The sequence below is a fragment of the Lepus europaeus genome, chromosome 9, assembly GCF_033115175.1.
Source record: "Lepus europaeus isolate LE1 chromosome 9, mLepTim1.pri, whole genome shotgun sequence".
In the NCBI taxonomy this organism is placed as follows: domain Eukaryota; kingdom Metazoa; phylum Chordata; class Mammalia; order Lagomorpha; family Leporidae; genus Lepus; species Lepus europaeus.
In genome coordinates, this window is record NC_084835.1 from 96,795,581 (window position 1) to 96,810,584 (window position 15,004).

A 15,004-nucleotide genomic window follows, 5' to 3' on the forward strand; every position below is an offset into this window, starting at 1 on the left:
AGCTATTCAGAGTGTGATCCTTTGGCTGCTGGGAGTCTGTTAGAAATGCAGACTCTTGGGGCTGGTGCTGTGGCGTAGTAGGTTAGTCCTTTACCTGCGTCGCTGGCATCCCATAGGGGAGCTGGTTCGAGTCCCAGCTGCTCCTTTTCTGATCCAGCTCTCTGTTATTGCCTGGGAAAGCAGTAGAAGATGGCCCAAGTTCTTGGGCCCCTGCACCCATGTGGGAGACCCAGAAGCTCCTGGCTCCTGGCTTTGGATCAGCCCAGCTCTGGCTGTTGGGGCCATATGGGGAGTGAACCGGGGTATGAAGACTTTTCTCTCTGTCTCTCCCTCTCACATTCTCTGTAACTCTACTTCTCAAATAAATAAAATCTTTTAAAAAAAAAAAAAAGAAAGAAAAGAAAAGAAATGCAGACCCTTGGCCCTACTCAAGCCCACTGCATCGGAGTGTGCATTTTTGACAAAATGCCTGGGGAGTAAACTTCGGGAAGCACTGCTGGACTTCTACTTTTTTGACCACACTTCACAAAAAGAAATATTTTCCCTTGGTAGGTGAAGCCAGAGCTCCACTAAGCAACAGCTAAACTTACCGTGTGTGCTACATTCTGGTATTTTCAGTTTAGTTACATATTTCTTAATGCTGTCATCATGACTCATAGCATTTATTTGACAACCTACTAAATTGCTGAGACCTGCAATTTGAATAATTCCCTGTCTGATATTGGGTGACAAATAGTTAAACTGGCAGTGGTTGAGGGGAAGGTCAGACTTCTAGAAGACGCCAGATGTCCCTGACTCCTGGGACAGAAAATATTGCTGATTTCCAAGGTCACCTGCCTGCAGCTGCTTGGCTTTCTGAGCCTTCGCATTCCCGGGGTGGGGACCTGAGGCTCGTGTACCTGCAGGCCATCCCCGAATCCTTGTTGCTTTAGTTTGGCCAGCCCCGGCGTGGCTGAGTCATCAGGTCAGCACTGGAGGGAGTGGCCAGCGCTCCGGAGCTGCTGATTGCCTGGGAAACGGCGTTTCTCTGGAATGCTGCCTGTGCAGGAGGTGGAGCGTGGGCTGTGGACGGCAGCGGGGGACGTTGGCAGTGAACAGATTCCCATGGCTTCCTTGGGGAGGGCCGTGGGCATCCTCTTCCTGGGGAGCTACCTCCCTCCTCCCACACTCTGCCAGCAGAGCGGCCTCTGGAGAATTCTAGCCCTAGTTGTGTGTTCTGGGTGCAGGTGTCATTGCCAGCCCTGTGTGAAGGTGGGACGGGGAGAGGGGAACCTTGGGGACCAAGGCTGTAGCAGCCAGCAGCTGGCGTAGTAGGGTCAGCAGGAGGGAACCGCTGGCAGAGAACCCAGGGCACGGTGCTGCTGCACCAGGCTGCTTAACCAGCGGCTGTGGCAGTGATGGGGCAAGGGCTCCAGTGAAGTTGATGCGTGGCTTTAACACAAGGCAAGCAGTGGGGGTGGGCCAGGCTCCCTGCTCACCCACAGCTCAGATGCTGAGTTTCTGTCTTGCTTGGATGGGGGTGGGGGGCGGACAGACCCATAAATCCCTAAGCCACTGAGCTCAGGAGCTTTGAACCAGCTCCACGGCACTCCACCTCCCTGCAGCATGCCTGGGTCCCTGTCACAGCCCAAAGCCAAAAAGCAAGCCAGCAAAGGACAGGAGCTCACGTTGGGCTTCCTGTGTGAGGTGTGAGAGGGGTGTTCTGGGCCGTGGGGTGGGTGCCGAGGGGCAGAGGAGAAAGAAGAAGCCTGAAAAAGTGTAGGCCATGTGGCAGGTGCAGCGCTGTCTCCACACAGAGCCTAGAGTGACGCTGGATCCCCAGAAGGCCTGGCACACAGTGGAGCAGGTCGCTGAGGTGTCCCCGGTGATGGAAGGGGTGGTAGGGCCTAATGCCCAAAGAATCTGCTAACTTTACAGCACTTAACACCACTGGTCACCTGCAGGCAGACGGCAGAGACTGTGGCTGGGACCAGCCCATTGTCTCTGTGCCTGCAGGGCACTGCCTGGCATCAGAACCAGAACCTGGGGCTCTTGGAGGTAGCCTGTGAGCCCTCCCAGGCAGGGCCTGAGACAGAACCAGAACCTGGGGCTCTTGGAGGTAGCCTGTGAGCCCTCCCAGGCAGGGCCCCAGACAGAGACCAGAGATGCCTGGCCCAGCCCCCATTGCTTCTGCTGCCCCTGCTGACTCTAGGCCCAGGGGAGGGGACACTAGCGTGGAGAAAGGCCCCCAGGACACCAGGCCCCATGTGTGTGGTTTTTGTTGTTTCGGGCCTTAAAAACAGTCAGCCGGGCTTCTGGGGCTTCCACGGCAGGCATGGGGAGTGGTGGCTGTGGCAAGGGTGGCTGCCCCAGGACTGGCGGGGGCTAGGGTGAGGTCCCTTACAGACAGGCGCAGCCCCAGCGGACTGAGGGCCTGTCCCCTCCCTCAGACAACCACAGATATGTCCCAGTCTGACTAACCTAAGCGCTCTCTGGGAGGCCCAGGCATGAGTGCCGCTCCACCGGCCCAGTGCAGCCCAGGCCCCTGCACCCTTTGCAAAGCCTGCCCACCCCGTGATGCCCTGGGAGAAAGTGCAGCCTCAGCACTTTCCCTGCTCTGCTGCTGGCCTTTGTGTTTCTGCCTCATCCATCACCTGGTGGGGGTGGGGCAGGGTGGGGAGGAGAGCCAGGGGACAGCTGTGCAGGCGTGCTCCCGGACCTGCCTGCCCCCGTGCCTTCTGCACCCTGATGGCTGCAGACACCCTCTGTCCTGTGCCCTCCTCCTCCTCTGCTCTCACTGATCGGCTCTCCCTCCCGGCTGTCTGGGGCTTCCTCTGCCTGGGCTTGTGGTGAATGAGAAGCTGAGCTAGGCAAGGCAGGAGGCCGCAAAGCAGGAACTCACCCCTTTCCTGGCATCTCCACCAGCCTGCTGAGGGGCTGCCTGGTCCTCCATGTGCCTCTCAAATGCGGCAGAGCGCCCATGTTCAGTTCCTAAGAACAGGGGACCCAGAAAGTGCTGTGCACCGCTGCTCATGGCAGCATTCTTCCCAGTAGCCAGACACAGAGACAACCAGCGTGCATCCCTGGACACAGGGAGAAACCAAGCCTGGTAAAGACACACGTATGGCTGTGACACCAGGGCTTCCCTCGTCTTTTTGACACCTGTTATAGCCTGGGTGAACTGTATCATGGAATGCTAGGAGACACAAGCCGGTCACAGCAGGATAAATATTGTAGGAGTCCATTTGTAGAAAGTATCCAGAACTCAGAGACAGAAGGTGGGGCAGTGGGGACCCGGGTCGGGGTCGGGGGTAATAGCAGAGTTTCCGGTGGGATGCTGATGAAGGTCATCACTGTTTGTGATGCAGGTCACACAGTCTTGTGAATGTCCTTAAGGCTACTGACCTGTGTGTTTTCCAGTGGCTAAAACGGAAGTTTTGTGTTATGTGCATTTTATAGTGGAACAACAACAACAAAAATGGAGTCGGGGGTGGGGTCCTGAACACTTGCTTTTGGCTCAGAGGTTAAGTCACGGCTTAGATGCCTGCATCTCCTATCAAGAGCCTGGTTTGAGTCCCAGATCCACTTCCAACCCAGCTTCCTGCCATTGTGCATCCTGGGAGGCAGCAAATGATGCTCAAGCGCTTGGGTCCCTGCCACCCACATGGGAGACATGGTTGGAGTTCTAGGCTCCTGACTTTGGCCTGGCCCAGCATGGGCTATTTTGGGCATTTGAGAAGTGAGCCGGTGTATAGAAGATCTCTCAGTCTTCCTCCCTCCCTCCCTCCCTCCTTTCCTCCTTTCCTCCCTTCCTCCCTTCCTCCCTTCCTCCCTTCCTCCCTTCCTCCCTTCCTCCCTTCCTCCCTTCCTTCCTTCCTTCCTTCCTTCCTTCCTTCCTTCCTTCCTTCCTCTCTCTCTTTCTCTCTCCCTTTCAAGTAAAAGTGAAAATACATTAAAATTTTAAGATTTATGTATTTATTTAGAGGTAGAGTGACAGAGAGATTGTGTGTCTGCTGCTTCACTCCCCAAATGACCACAATAGCCAGGTCTGGGCCAGGCCAAAGCTAGAAAGAAGCCAGGCACTCCATCCAGGTCTTCTATATGTGTGGCAAGAGCCTGAGCACTTGAGCCGTCTTCCCCAGTCTTCCCAGGCTCATTAGCAGGGAGTTGGATCAGAAGCAGAGCAGCTGGGACTTGAACCAGACACTGAGATGTCCCAAGTGGTGACTTAACCACTGCACCAAATTCCTGACCTAAATTTATCTATTTTTTTTAAGATTTTATTTATTTATTTGAGAGGAAGAGTTACAGAGAAAGGGAGAGACAAAGAGGGAGATCTTCCCTCCACTGGTTTACTCCCCAAATGGCCTCAATGGCTGGAGCTGGGCCGATCTGAAGCCAGGAACCAGGAGCTTTTTCTGGGTCTCCCATGTGGGTGCAGGGGCTCAAGCACTTGAGCCATCTTGCACTGCTTTCCCAGGTACATTAGCAGGGAGCTGGATCAGAAAAGGAACAGGCAGGACACAAACTGGTGCCCATATGGGATGCTGGTGCCGCAGGTAGAGGCTTAACCTATGCCACAACCCTGCCCTCCTAAATTTATGTTTTAATTCCATTTTATATTATCTTTTTAAGTGCCTTATAGTTGCCTTGTTGCCCCTGTCTTGCAGGAACTGGAATCCTTGGGGCAGATTGGAAAGGATGGAAAGGTGGGCCAGGGAGGTGCTTTGGGTCTGCTCAGGGCTGTAGGCAGCTGGGCTCCACCCCCAGTCCCTGCTGAGGGACAGCTGGGATGCGCCGCAGAACTGCCACCCAGAGACCAAAGGGGAGCATTTCCCTCCTGAGGCTGCCTCACGGCATCACCACCTCACGCTCCAGGTGGTGGGGGCCATGTGGCTCCTGCGGGCACCTCTTGGCTGTCTGAGGAGCCCTGGGCAGCAGGCACTGGGGCAGCCGGAGTAAGGTGCTGTGGGGTCTCACTGTGAGGATCTGATCTGCCAGTAAGGACCAGAGCAGGAGGGTGACCGAGAGGATGTGAGGACACAAGGGGTGTCCGAGCCAAGTGACCCATGGAGGTGTCCTGTTTTGCCCTGTGGGCACCAAAACGTTGCATGGTAGGGGTTGTTCTTGTGACTGTTTGTTTCCTGTGGGCCAGTGTGGACATGGGATGGCTACTGGTGGCCTGGGAGAGCCCAACAGAGCAGCTAGAGGGGTCTGCCCCAGACAGAGCCCAGCACTTGACCCTCCTGGAAGCAGCTTCTGTAGAGATCCTGCAAAGCCTGGTCCTCTGACTGTACATGTCCAGTGTGCCAGGAAGCCTCTGATAAGATCTGAAGTCTTCAGGGAATAATAGGCACAGCCTTGGCCTCTGCTGCCCCAGCAGGTGGCTCCTTCTCAGCCCTCTGTGGACTTGAACTTTACTGCTTCCATGTAGCCGAGGCCACCTGACCAGGGCCAGGCCCTGAGCCTGCAGGTGCCCAGCCCATCAGACCGTGCACCCAGCTGGAGAGTGCGAAGTGCACACACAGCCCTTGCAGGAGTCACGGCCCACTGGCAGGGCAGTGGTGACGTCGGGGTCCTGGGAGGTGTCCTGCGGACCTGAGTAGCAAGCAGCCAGGGAGGGGAGGTGGGGAAGAGGCGGGTGGAGGGGGCCGTGTAGGCAGAGTCACGCAGACCTGGAACTCTGCTGTGTGGACCTGGGCAAGTCACTGAATCCCTCTGAACCTCCACTGTGTCTTCTATGCAGTGTAATTACACCAGTTCATACACAGGATTGTTGTGAGGGTGAATTGTGCCCAGTGTGGCTAGCAGAGGTCACTGTATCTGTACGTGGAGCCATGCTGGGGGAATACTCTGCCTCCTAGCCCACCACTAAATCAGAGACCTGCACTAACGGCCAGATGGCCTCTCCGGCCCTGTTCTGGGCTTCTGTGAGTGTCAGCACCTCTGGGCTTGGGGGGTGGAGGGGAGGGGAGGGGCATAGCGTGAGCAGAAACACAGGGGCAGGAGAGAGCATCAGGTGTTAGTTTTCCTTCCCTGCGTGCAGATGGCTCAGACCCAGTGGCTTAGGACGACGCTGTTCTTTATCTCACAGCGCTAGCTGGAACCCAGGTGTGGACCAGGCTACGTTCTCGTCTGGGGCTCCTAGGGGCTCTGGGAAAAACAGTCTGCTCCCATGCTCACGGGTTCCTAGGAGAATTTATTCCCTGCTGGTTGTAGGACTGGGGTGACTGTGTCCTTGCCCGCTGCTGACTGGCACTTGCCTTCAACCACAGGCACCTGCCCACATGCCCTGCCCCGCGCCCTCCTCCTTCAAGCCAGCCATAGTGCATGGAGCCTTTCTTGTGCTTTGGATTCCTGCGTCGTCCTGTGTCTTGGACCTCTAGTCCCAGATGGTCAGGGCTCACGTGCTTGGGTCAGGCCCTCTTGAAGAGTCTCCCTATCTTAAGGTCAATGATTTGGAATTTAATTATATCAGCAAAATCCCTTCCCAGGGGCATCTGGATTTGTGTTTGATTGACTGACTGGTAGAAGGTGTACATCTAGGACCATCTTACAGTTCTGCCTGGTACATGTGACATGGGCTGGGGACAGAGGGCAGAATGGCCAGGGGCTGGAGAAGGCACAGGCATGAGCCTTGACAGCTGTTGGAGCAGGAGAGATGAGATGGGTGTTGATGGTGGGAGGGATGTAAGACTGATGTAGGCCTTGAGTGGCAGGTGGAGAAAGAGGCCACCTGCTTCTTTCTAGGGGTAGGGACAGCACCATTAGAATGCATTGATCCCAGCCCAACTGCCCTGGCCTTCAGGTCTGGGTTCCTTTGTCCTGATGAGGGTACCACCCAAGCCTGAAGCCTTCAGTCCTGTGGCTCCTCCCTTTAGCATGGATGGGCAGACTCACAAGCCCCTCAGTGGATGCCCACTGAGCTTGAGAGCCCAGAGCAAGCACCTGCAGCACCTCCGACCTCCCTTGTAGCCGGCCTGACGTCCAAGACAGGCCGAGACAGGAAGCCAGCTGAGGATGTGTCCACCGGGCAGTCCCATTAGCTGGTCCGGTAGGGCCCCACTGACCTTGCAGGGCTGTAGAGAGGCGGAGATACCAGGAGGGGTGAGAAGGCTCTCCCAGGGCAAAGAGCGTGTCCCAAACCAGGCACCGGCCTTGCCTCGGGCAGCGTCTCATGGCACCTGTCTTTCCTCTCTCCCACAGCCCCGTGCCAGGCTCCAGAGCTGGGGGCATGGAGAACTCTTCGGCAGCGTCGGCCTCCTCCGGGGCTGGGAGCAGCCGCTCCCAGGAGATTGAGGAGCTCGAGCGCTTCATTGACAGCTACGTGCTGGAGTACCAGGTGCAGGGGCTGCTGGCCCACAAGGCGGAGGGCGACGGCGAGAGCGAGAAGACACAGTCCCCCATCTCCCAGGTGAGTGCTGGCTTCTCACGATGACCGAGAAGTTTCTATCAGAGGCTGGAGCTGAGGGTCCGGGGTTGACTCAGGAAGAGCAGGAGAGGGGTTGGAGACAAGGCGTAGAATACGGGGGTGCCTCAGCAAGTTCACGGAAAAGGAGAATTCAAGTAAGTTTATTTTTGGTGCAAAACATATTTTAAAGGCATGTAGTTTTTCCATAATATGTGCTTCCATGAACCTTTTGAAAATCCATCATATGCATGGATTTTTTAAATTGTGCTATCAAAATAAACTTAACTTTTAATTGTTTGTTTGTTTTTTCCACAAACCAGTCTCCTTGTGTAACTGCTCTGAGGAGTTCAGCTGTGGGGGGAGAGAGATGTGGTGAGATTTGGGGACAAGAGGTCAAAACAGGAGCATTTGCAACCTGGTTGGGGGTGGCTGGGGGTGGCGCCGCCAGTGGCTGGAGCAGTGGCCTGGTGTCTGGTCCCAGCTGCTCATCCACAGTCTGATACTAAGCATCTAAAATGACACTTACAACACAGTTGTGGCATTTTCTCCAGCTGCTTCCGTCCAGGGAGGTGCAGGTGCAGAGCTGGTATGACATTAGCTGGGACTGGGGTTTCTCCAGGGAGTACAGTGGAAGGCGGGAGATAGGGGGGCAATGATAGCAATGGAGCCAGGACACCGAGCCAGGCGAGGAGAGGAGTGGTAGGGTCACCGGTTTGGTGATCAGGATTCTTCTTGGTGAGACAAAGACTCGCTGGAGTCCCGGGACCAGCAGCAGTGAGCCAGAAAGCTAAGAGGGACATCCCTGAGTGGGGTGGAGGAAGTGCGGTAATTGGCGGGGAAAGGCAGTGTGCGCCTGCGCATGCCGGGAGGCGGGAGACAGCAGCAGGAGGGGCTGTGGACGCAGAGCAGGGCGCAGGAGCCATCTTTGTGGATCTCAAGAAAGAACAAAAGGGTGTTGGCAGGGGTGGCTGCCATCCAGGAGCAAAGCCCTCGAGGAAGGCAAGGAGAGAAATGGCAGGTGGCTCTGCAAATGACTACACGGAGGGTGGCGGGGTCTTGTCTGGTGTGTTAATTTATTCATGTCACTTCCTTTGGTGATTTACACCATCCTTATTGTACGGTTAACAGTCTCATGACCTGGAGTGGAAGGGGGAGGTGCTGGTGGTGTGTGGGCGTGGTTGGACCATGTCCAAGGGAAATTAGCCTCTGTGGGCTGCGTAGGATGGGAGGGCAGGAAGTAAAGGCACCAGCCTTGGCCCCTGGACGCTCTTGGCCCCTGGAAGCCTCCTAGTGCTGACCTCTGTGTGGCACCCCCGGGTGTGCTGCCTGTCTCCCTACCGTGGAATCCAGGGCACCCTCGGAAGCTTCCTGTAGCTGGAATGTGCCCTCGCAGTGGGAGGGTCCAAGGAAGCTGTGAAGCCTGACCCCAGAGGAGGGCGGTGCTGAGACATTTGGGGCGGGGCCCCTCCCGTTGGCTCAGATGGGCTCCTGGGCACTGCGGAGCCGCCCCAGTGCAGAGCAGGGCACTGGGACTGCCCAGCCCTCACTCTCCACCTTGCCCATCTGGCTCCTGCTCCCAGGACTCCTGGGCCTGACTCACGCTTGGAGGCCAAATCTGGGTGGTGGGCGAGGTAGGAATCTGGAGGGGCATGAAATTGGTGGTGGTTGTGCAGAACAAGGCCATCGTGGCATTTAGACGTGACGCATTCTTTAGACACCTGCCCTTGGAAGGGCACAAACACCTGGCGGGATTCCTGGCAGGATTACGTGGCGTGCCTGCACGCTCCTGGCACGGGGCACAGCCCCCGACACCCACAGACACACCTGTGGGGCCAGCTACCCAGGAAGGACAGCTGTGGCCCACTGAAGAAGGCAGGGGGCTGCTGTGTCTCCCTAAGGCGAATCTTTACAGATACACATCCCATTGACACAGCCTGTGGAAAGTGTGTCTGCTAAAGCACTTTTGCTTGTTTTTTCTTGAATCTGATGACTGTTTTAAATGGGAGCCAAGAGAAACCACTGAGAACGTCCCTGGCTGCCCGTCTGTTTCCGGGAGCGGAAGACTGTGGAGAATCTTGGAAGCCCTGAGAACATAAGGGAATGCAGAAGAATGTGCCCTGCAGCTGGCACAGCTGCCTTTTAGGATCCAGGAGATGACAGTGGACACTCCGGAAGAGCTCCTCATGGTGCTGGTCTAGCTCTGTTCCCCTGCCCCAACAACAGCTAGGGAGAAAGGATGCGTGGATGCTGGAGAGACAGACAGACAGACAGAGCTTCCTTTCTCAGATGAGTTGCCAAGAGAATGTATGTTTTGAATTTCCCAATACTTCCCAAAGCTCTTATTTAAATTTTTTAAAATTTGTTTATTTATTTGAAAGCCAGAGTTAGAGAGGAAGAAACAGAGAGAGAGAGAGAGAGAGAGAGAGAGAGATATCTTCCACCTGTTGGTTTATTCCTCAGATGGCTGCAACAGCCAGGAGCCGAAGCCAGGAGCCAGGAGCTTCATCCAGGTCTCCCTCATAGGTGGTAGGGGCCCAAATACTTAGGCCATCCTCTGCTGCTTTTCCCAAGGCCATTATCAGAGTGCTGAATTGGAAGAGGAGCAGCTGGGATGCAAACTGATGTCCATATAGGTTGCTGGCATCACAGGTGGTAGTTTTTACCTGCTATGCCACAGTGCCAGCACCCCCCTTATTTAAACTCATACCCTTCCCCCATATTTCCAGGACATCTGCTCTCCTTTGGATTCCAAATTCCCAAAGCCACATCCTGAAAGTTGTCCTCAGCCCATCCTTGAAGGGAGGGAGAATTATAGCCCTATTGTGCTGGTGGGAAATGGGGCACAGAGATGGGAAATGGGCAGCCCAACCTGCTCTGTGGTGGCTGGGCTGGCCCCAGAGCCCGTGTACTTCTTCCGGTTCCCTGCCATCCATGAGCTGTGACTGGTAGGGTGTTAATATATAGATGAAGGTACTTCTCAAAGTTTGTAGTTAAAAGATAAGTTTATTTTGGTGCAAAAAAGCGTGAAATCCATGCATTGTTTGTTCATTGTACACATTTCCCATGAACTTTTGAAAGCCCCAATTTTGTTTTTCCTATAGAGAGAGAGTTAGGACTCCACACTTCAGTGAAGGAGCTTGGCTGCTGTAAGTGGGGAAAGTTTGGCACTTCCAGTGCTGCTTGGTGACCTGGTGGGTTATCAGACAGCTGCAAAGCAGTGTTGGCTGAACATAGAGTCACTTGGGGAGCTTGGAAACACATTGATGCCCAGGCCCTACGCCTGGAGAGTGAGTTGAATGGGGAGGGCCTGGGCACTGGCTTTTTTTTTTTTTTTTTTTTTTTTTAGGATTTATTTATCTACTTGAAAGAGTTACAGAGAAAGAGAGAGGGAGGGAGGGAGTGAGAGAGACAGAGAGGTCTTCCATCTGATAGTTCATTCCCCAAATGGCCACAATGGCGCTGATCTGAAGCCAGGAGTCAGGAGTTTCTTCCCATTCTCCCATAAGGGTGCAGGGGCCCAAGGACTTGGGCCATCTTCTACTGCTTTCCCAGGCCAAAGCAGAGAGCTGGATCAGAAGTGGAGTAGCTGGGACTTGAACCGGCACGCATATGGGATACTAGCTCTGCAGGTGGCGGCTTTACCCGCTACGCCACAGCGTGAGCACTGGCATTTTTATAAGTCCCTGTAAGACCCTGAAGCCCTGCTGGGTTGACAACTACAGTTGTTGAAGAGTGGATGGGTGCATTTATTTGAGGCATAGTTTCCAATTCATTCTTCTTAACAGGTCCAACCAGGACTCACTGAGGCTGAGGATAGCTTCCTGTAGTCCTTTCAGTTGGTATCAAGTCCTTGGAGTCCTAGGTTTTGTCTCAGGTGCAAAGTGATGTTTCAGAGAGAGAGAGAGCATGGAGATGGGCCTGGTATCTCTTTCCTTCCTGTCTCTTCCCCCGAGTTTCTTCTTTCATTCTGCCTACCCTGGTCACCCCTTCTTCGTCCTGTTTATCTCATTACTGCGTTTCCTCCCACTCTTAACTCCATTTTCCCTGCATCTTTGCTCGCAGGATGAGGCGCTCCATGGTGGGTTTAACAGAAGGAATGCGTTCACAGGAGGACCCTGGGGTGGTTGAGCGTGAAGGATTCGTTCTGTATGAACACATTTGAGTCGCGCAAGTGCTATACACAGACTTTGCGTGGTACACAGAATCCAGATAGTCACAGTGAAATCCCCCTTAGCCAGCACCTCATGCTGTTGCCTTGACTCAACCTCCCATGAGAATGGACAGTTGACTTCCTCATCTTTGTAAAGCATTAACTGGCATTTAAACGCCTCCCAGAAACAGAGTATTTGAAAGTCATGCATCAGAACCAGTGGAAATGTTCAGTAGCTCCACCGTATGTCCTAGGGAAACTTCCAGGCTACGGCTGCGGTGCTGTCTTTCCGGGCTGTACAGTGGTGTGTAGTATGGATTTATTTAGCTATTCGTTTAGTGATGGACACTTAGGTATCTTCCAGAGGTATACACAGACACCTGGCCCTGTGTGTTTTCGAGCCCTGGGCAGCATCCTGTCTCTCCAACAGGCCAGTCTTCTCTGGAGGATCACTGTGGATCTAGAGCCCCCCCCCCCCCCCCCCCGTCCTGGTCAGCGAGCGCATGGGGCCAGGATAAGTAAACAGTGAATGCGGGTGAGCACGCCGCACCTCCTGCACAAATCCAAGTGCTTCTTTGGGTGGTTGCTGAGAAGTGGAATGAGTGTGAATAACTCTCACCAGATTGCTGTCCAGAATGGCTGGTCCATTCTGTGTTGGGACCTCTTGTCATCGCAGTGTGCATTTTCTTGATTTGTTGTGAAATTGAGCCCTTTTTAGTCTGTCAGTCTTTTTTTCTTCAATAGATTACAATTGTATTTTACTTTTAAAGCCACAGTTGGAAAAACATCATCATTTTAGGACAAGAACTAATGTAATTTTTGTGCTTTTTAAAAATTTCTGCTACCTTTTACAAAGCTGTCCTTCTAGCACGCATGTGAGTTTTGAGTTGCTTGTTTGTTTCGCGTGATCTCCCAGACATTGTTTGGTGTGGATTTTAGCGTGAGGGGTCATTGTTTACATGGATTCTTTCTGTGCAGGTGCTGTTGGCCATGAAGTGAAGTACAATTAATGCTCACTTTTACTCGTTCAACTGCAGGTCATGAACAGAACCAGCTGAGATCCCTGTCCTCATGGGGCTTACATGCGGCGGGGAAGGCAGGAAACAGGAAGTTAGTGGGTGACTGATACCTGAGAGAGGCGCAAGGGGCCGGGGGTGCTGGGCTGCCCAACGGCTCACTCAGAAGGGGCCTTTGGAATGAAGACTTGAAAAAAGTGAGAGAGTGAAGCCACTTAAAACTGTGCGCTGGGGGCTTGCCCCGGGCTGAAGCCAGTGATGAGCCAATGTCAGAGCCTCCCAGGCCTGTCTCAGTCTTGGCCTTTTCCCTGAGATGTGGGACTGGGTGTGTGTGTGTGTGTGTGTATGTGGCAGGACTGGTGAAGGGGGATGATTTTCCTGCTGCACGGACGGCAGTCCATGATGAGAGGCCAGGACTGGGGTGTGGCTGAGGAGTGAGCAAGACAGGAAGCAGGAGGCCAGGAGGCTGGTTCACTGGTCTAGGTGAGAGGCAACCTGTATGGTCCCCGTGGAGGTGATGAGAAGCCATTGGTCTAGGTATAGTTGGAAGGTACAAACACCATGAGTGGCCCTGAGGATTTGAGACTGAGCAAAAAGCATAGAACAAACCAGAACTTTCCAAAGAGTCACTTTGGGTAGCAAAAGTGGAGTTCAGTTTTGGACACAAAGTGGCGTTGGAGGTCTTAGTGCGGATGCTGTGCAAGGTGGCCTGCAGGGGAGGGGAAAGAGCTCTGTGAGCTGCTGTTAACATTCTACAAGTGAGGAGGTGGAAGCAGAGAGAGATTGAATGAGCTTCCCAAGGTCACACAGCAAATAGAGTGCCAGGCAGTGGTTTGGACCAGGCAGTCTGCCTCCAGGTACCATAGACGCCATCTCTCGGCTATTGGCAGATTCTGTTGTTATTCCTGGGGGTAAGGCAGGGGGACTTACTCTTAGGGATGAGGTGGCTCACCCCAGATCACAAAGCTGGGCAATGTACGTATTTGAGATTCTCTACTTCAAGAACACAAGCTCGTAATTGCCGCATTCAGCTGTCTGTACAGCAGGAAAGTTAATGGTTCAAAATTTTATTTATTAAATTTTTATATTTATTTATTATTTGTGAGGCAGACAGAAGAGAGACAGAAAGTTCCCATCCTCTGGTTCACTCCTGAAATGCCCACAATGGCCCCATGCCAAGGGCTGAAGCCAGGAGCTTGGAACTCAATCCATAGCTCTCGTGTAGCTGGCAGAGACCCAATTACTTGACACCTGCTGCCTCCCGGGGTCTGCATTAGCAGGGAACTGGAATGGAGCATAGAGCCAGGGCTCACACAGGCACTCCAGTATGAGAGGCGGGTACCTGAACTGGTGTCTTAACTGCCCAGTTTTTTGTTTGTTTGTTTGTTTGTTTTGTTTTTTAACAAATCCCAGCTCTGGGCAGCATCCTGTCTCCCTGACATGCCAGATCTCGGGGCTACCAGTCCTGGGTCCCACCTCCTCCTCCAGTTCCCCTGTCCTGGTCAGTGAGCCCATGCAGCTTACAGGAAGTGGTCAGACAGCCTCCTGCCTGCAGGTAGCCAGGTGTTCGGGGCGGCAGTGTTCTCACCTAGGACAGGTTGTAGACACACACACTTCTCAGGTCAGGAGCTTTGTGGGGAGGCCCAGCCCTTGGGCCTTCAGAACACCCCAGCAGTCCTGATGCCCCAGGTTAAGCAGGCCTGCATGAGGTCATCCTTTAAAGCATTTTTCATTTAGAAATGATTTTGAACATGTAAAAATGACAACAATGGTTCAAATAATTCTTGCAAATCCTTCAGCCAGTCTCCAGTTGTTAACATTTGACCACATTTGGGCCCATGTTCTCTCTCCCTAAATATCTATTATAACAATAAATATATGTATACCTTCACATGTAATATATTTAACTTTTTTTGAATAAGTTAATGGTAAATTACAGATGTGATACTCCCTAATCCCCAGACATTTCATTTAAAAAATTATTTACTTATTTGAAAGTTAGAGTTACAGAGAAAGGGAGAGACAGAGAGATCATCTGCTGCTTCACTCCCCAGGTGGCCACATGGCCAGCGCTGAGCCCAGCTGAAGCCAGAAGCTTCATTCAGGTCTCCCACGTGGGTGGCAGGGTCCCAAATGCTTGGAACATCTTGTGCTGCTTTTCCCAAGCCAGTAGGAGGAGGCTGGATTGTAAGTGCAGCAGCCAAGACCAGAACCGGCACCCATTTGGGATGCTGGTGTTGCAGGCACCAGCGTTCCCTGCACTGCCACGTGCTGGCCCTAATCCCTAAACACTTCCGTGTCTGTTGCCTAAGGACAGAGATATTCGCTTAGATAATCACCATATAGGAAGTAAACCTTGATACAATACCATTATTTAATCTACTGACCTTATATTTTCCCAATAATATCATAGCAAAAAAGAAAAAAAAAAATCCTCTGTGTTCTTGG

The 15,004-nt window shown here is 53.3% G+C and overlaps 1 protein-coding gene across 2 annotated transcripts in view; it reads left to right on the forward strand.

Moving 5' to 3' along the window:
- The window catches only part of CTIF (cap binding complex dependent translation initiation factor), a 283,841-nt gene that overhangs the window by 67,254 nt on the left and 201,583 nt on the right, over window positions 1-15,004 (forward strand). For both annotated transcript variants that reach the window (XM_062201641.1, XM_062201640.1), the window contains one exon: window positions 7,186-7,393. In XM_062201641.1, the coding sequence (XP_062057625.1) occupies window positions 7,214-7,393 (180 nt within the window). In that variant the 5' untranslated portion in view covers window positions 7,186-7,213. Of the gene's footprint in view, window positions 1-7,185; window positions 7,394-15,004 lie in introns of those variants that run through there.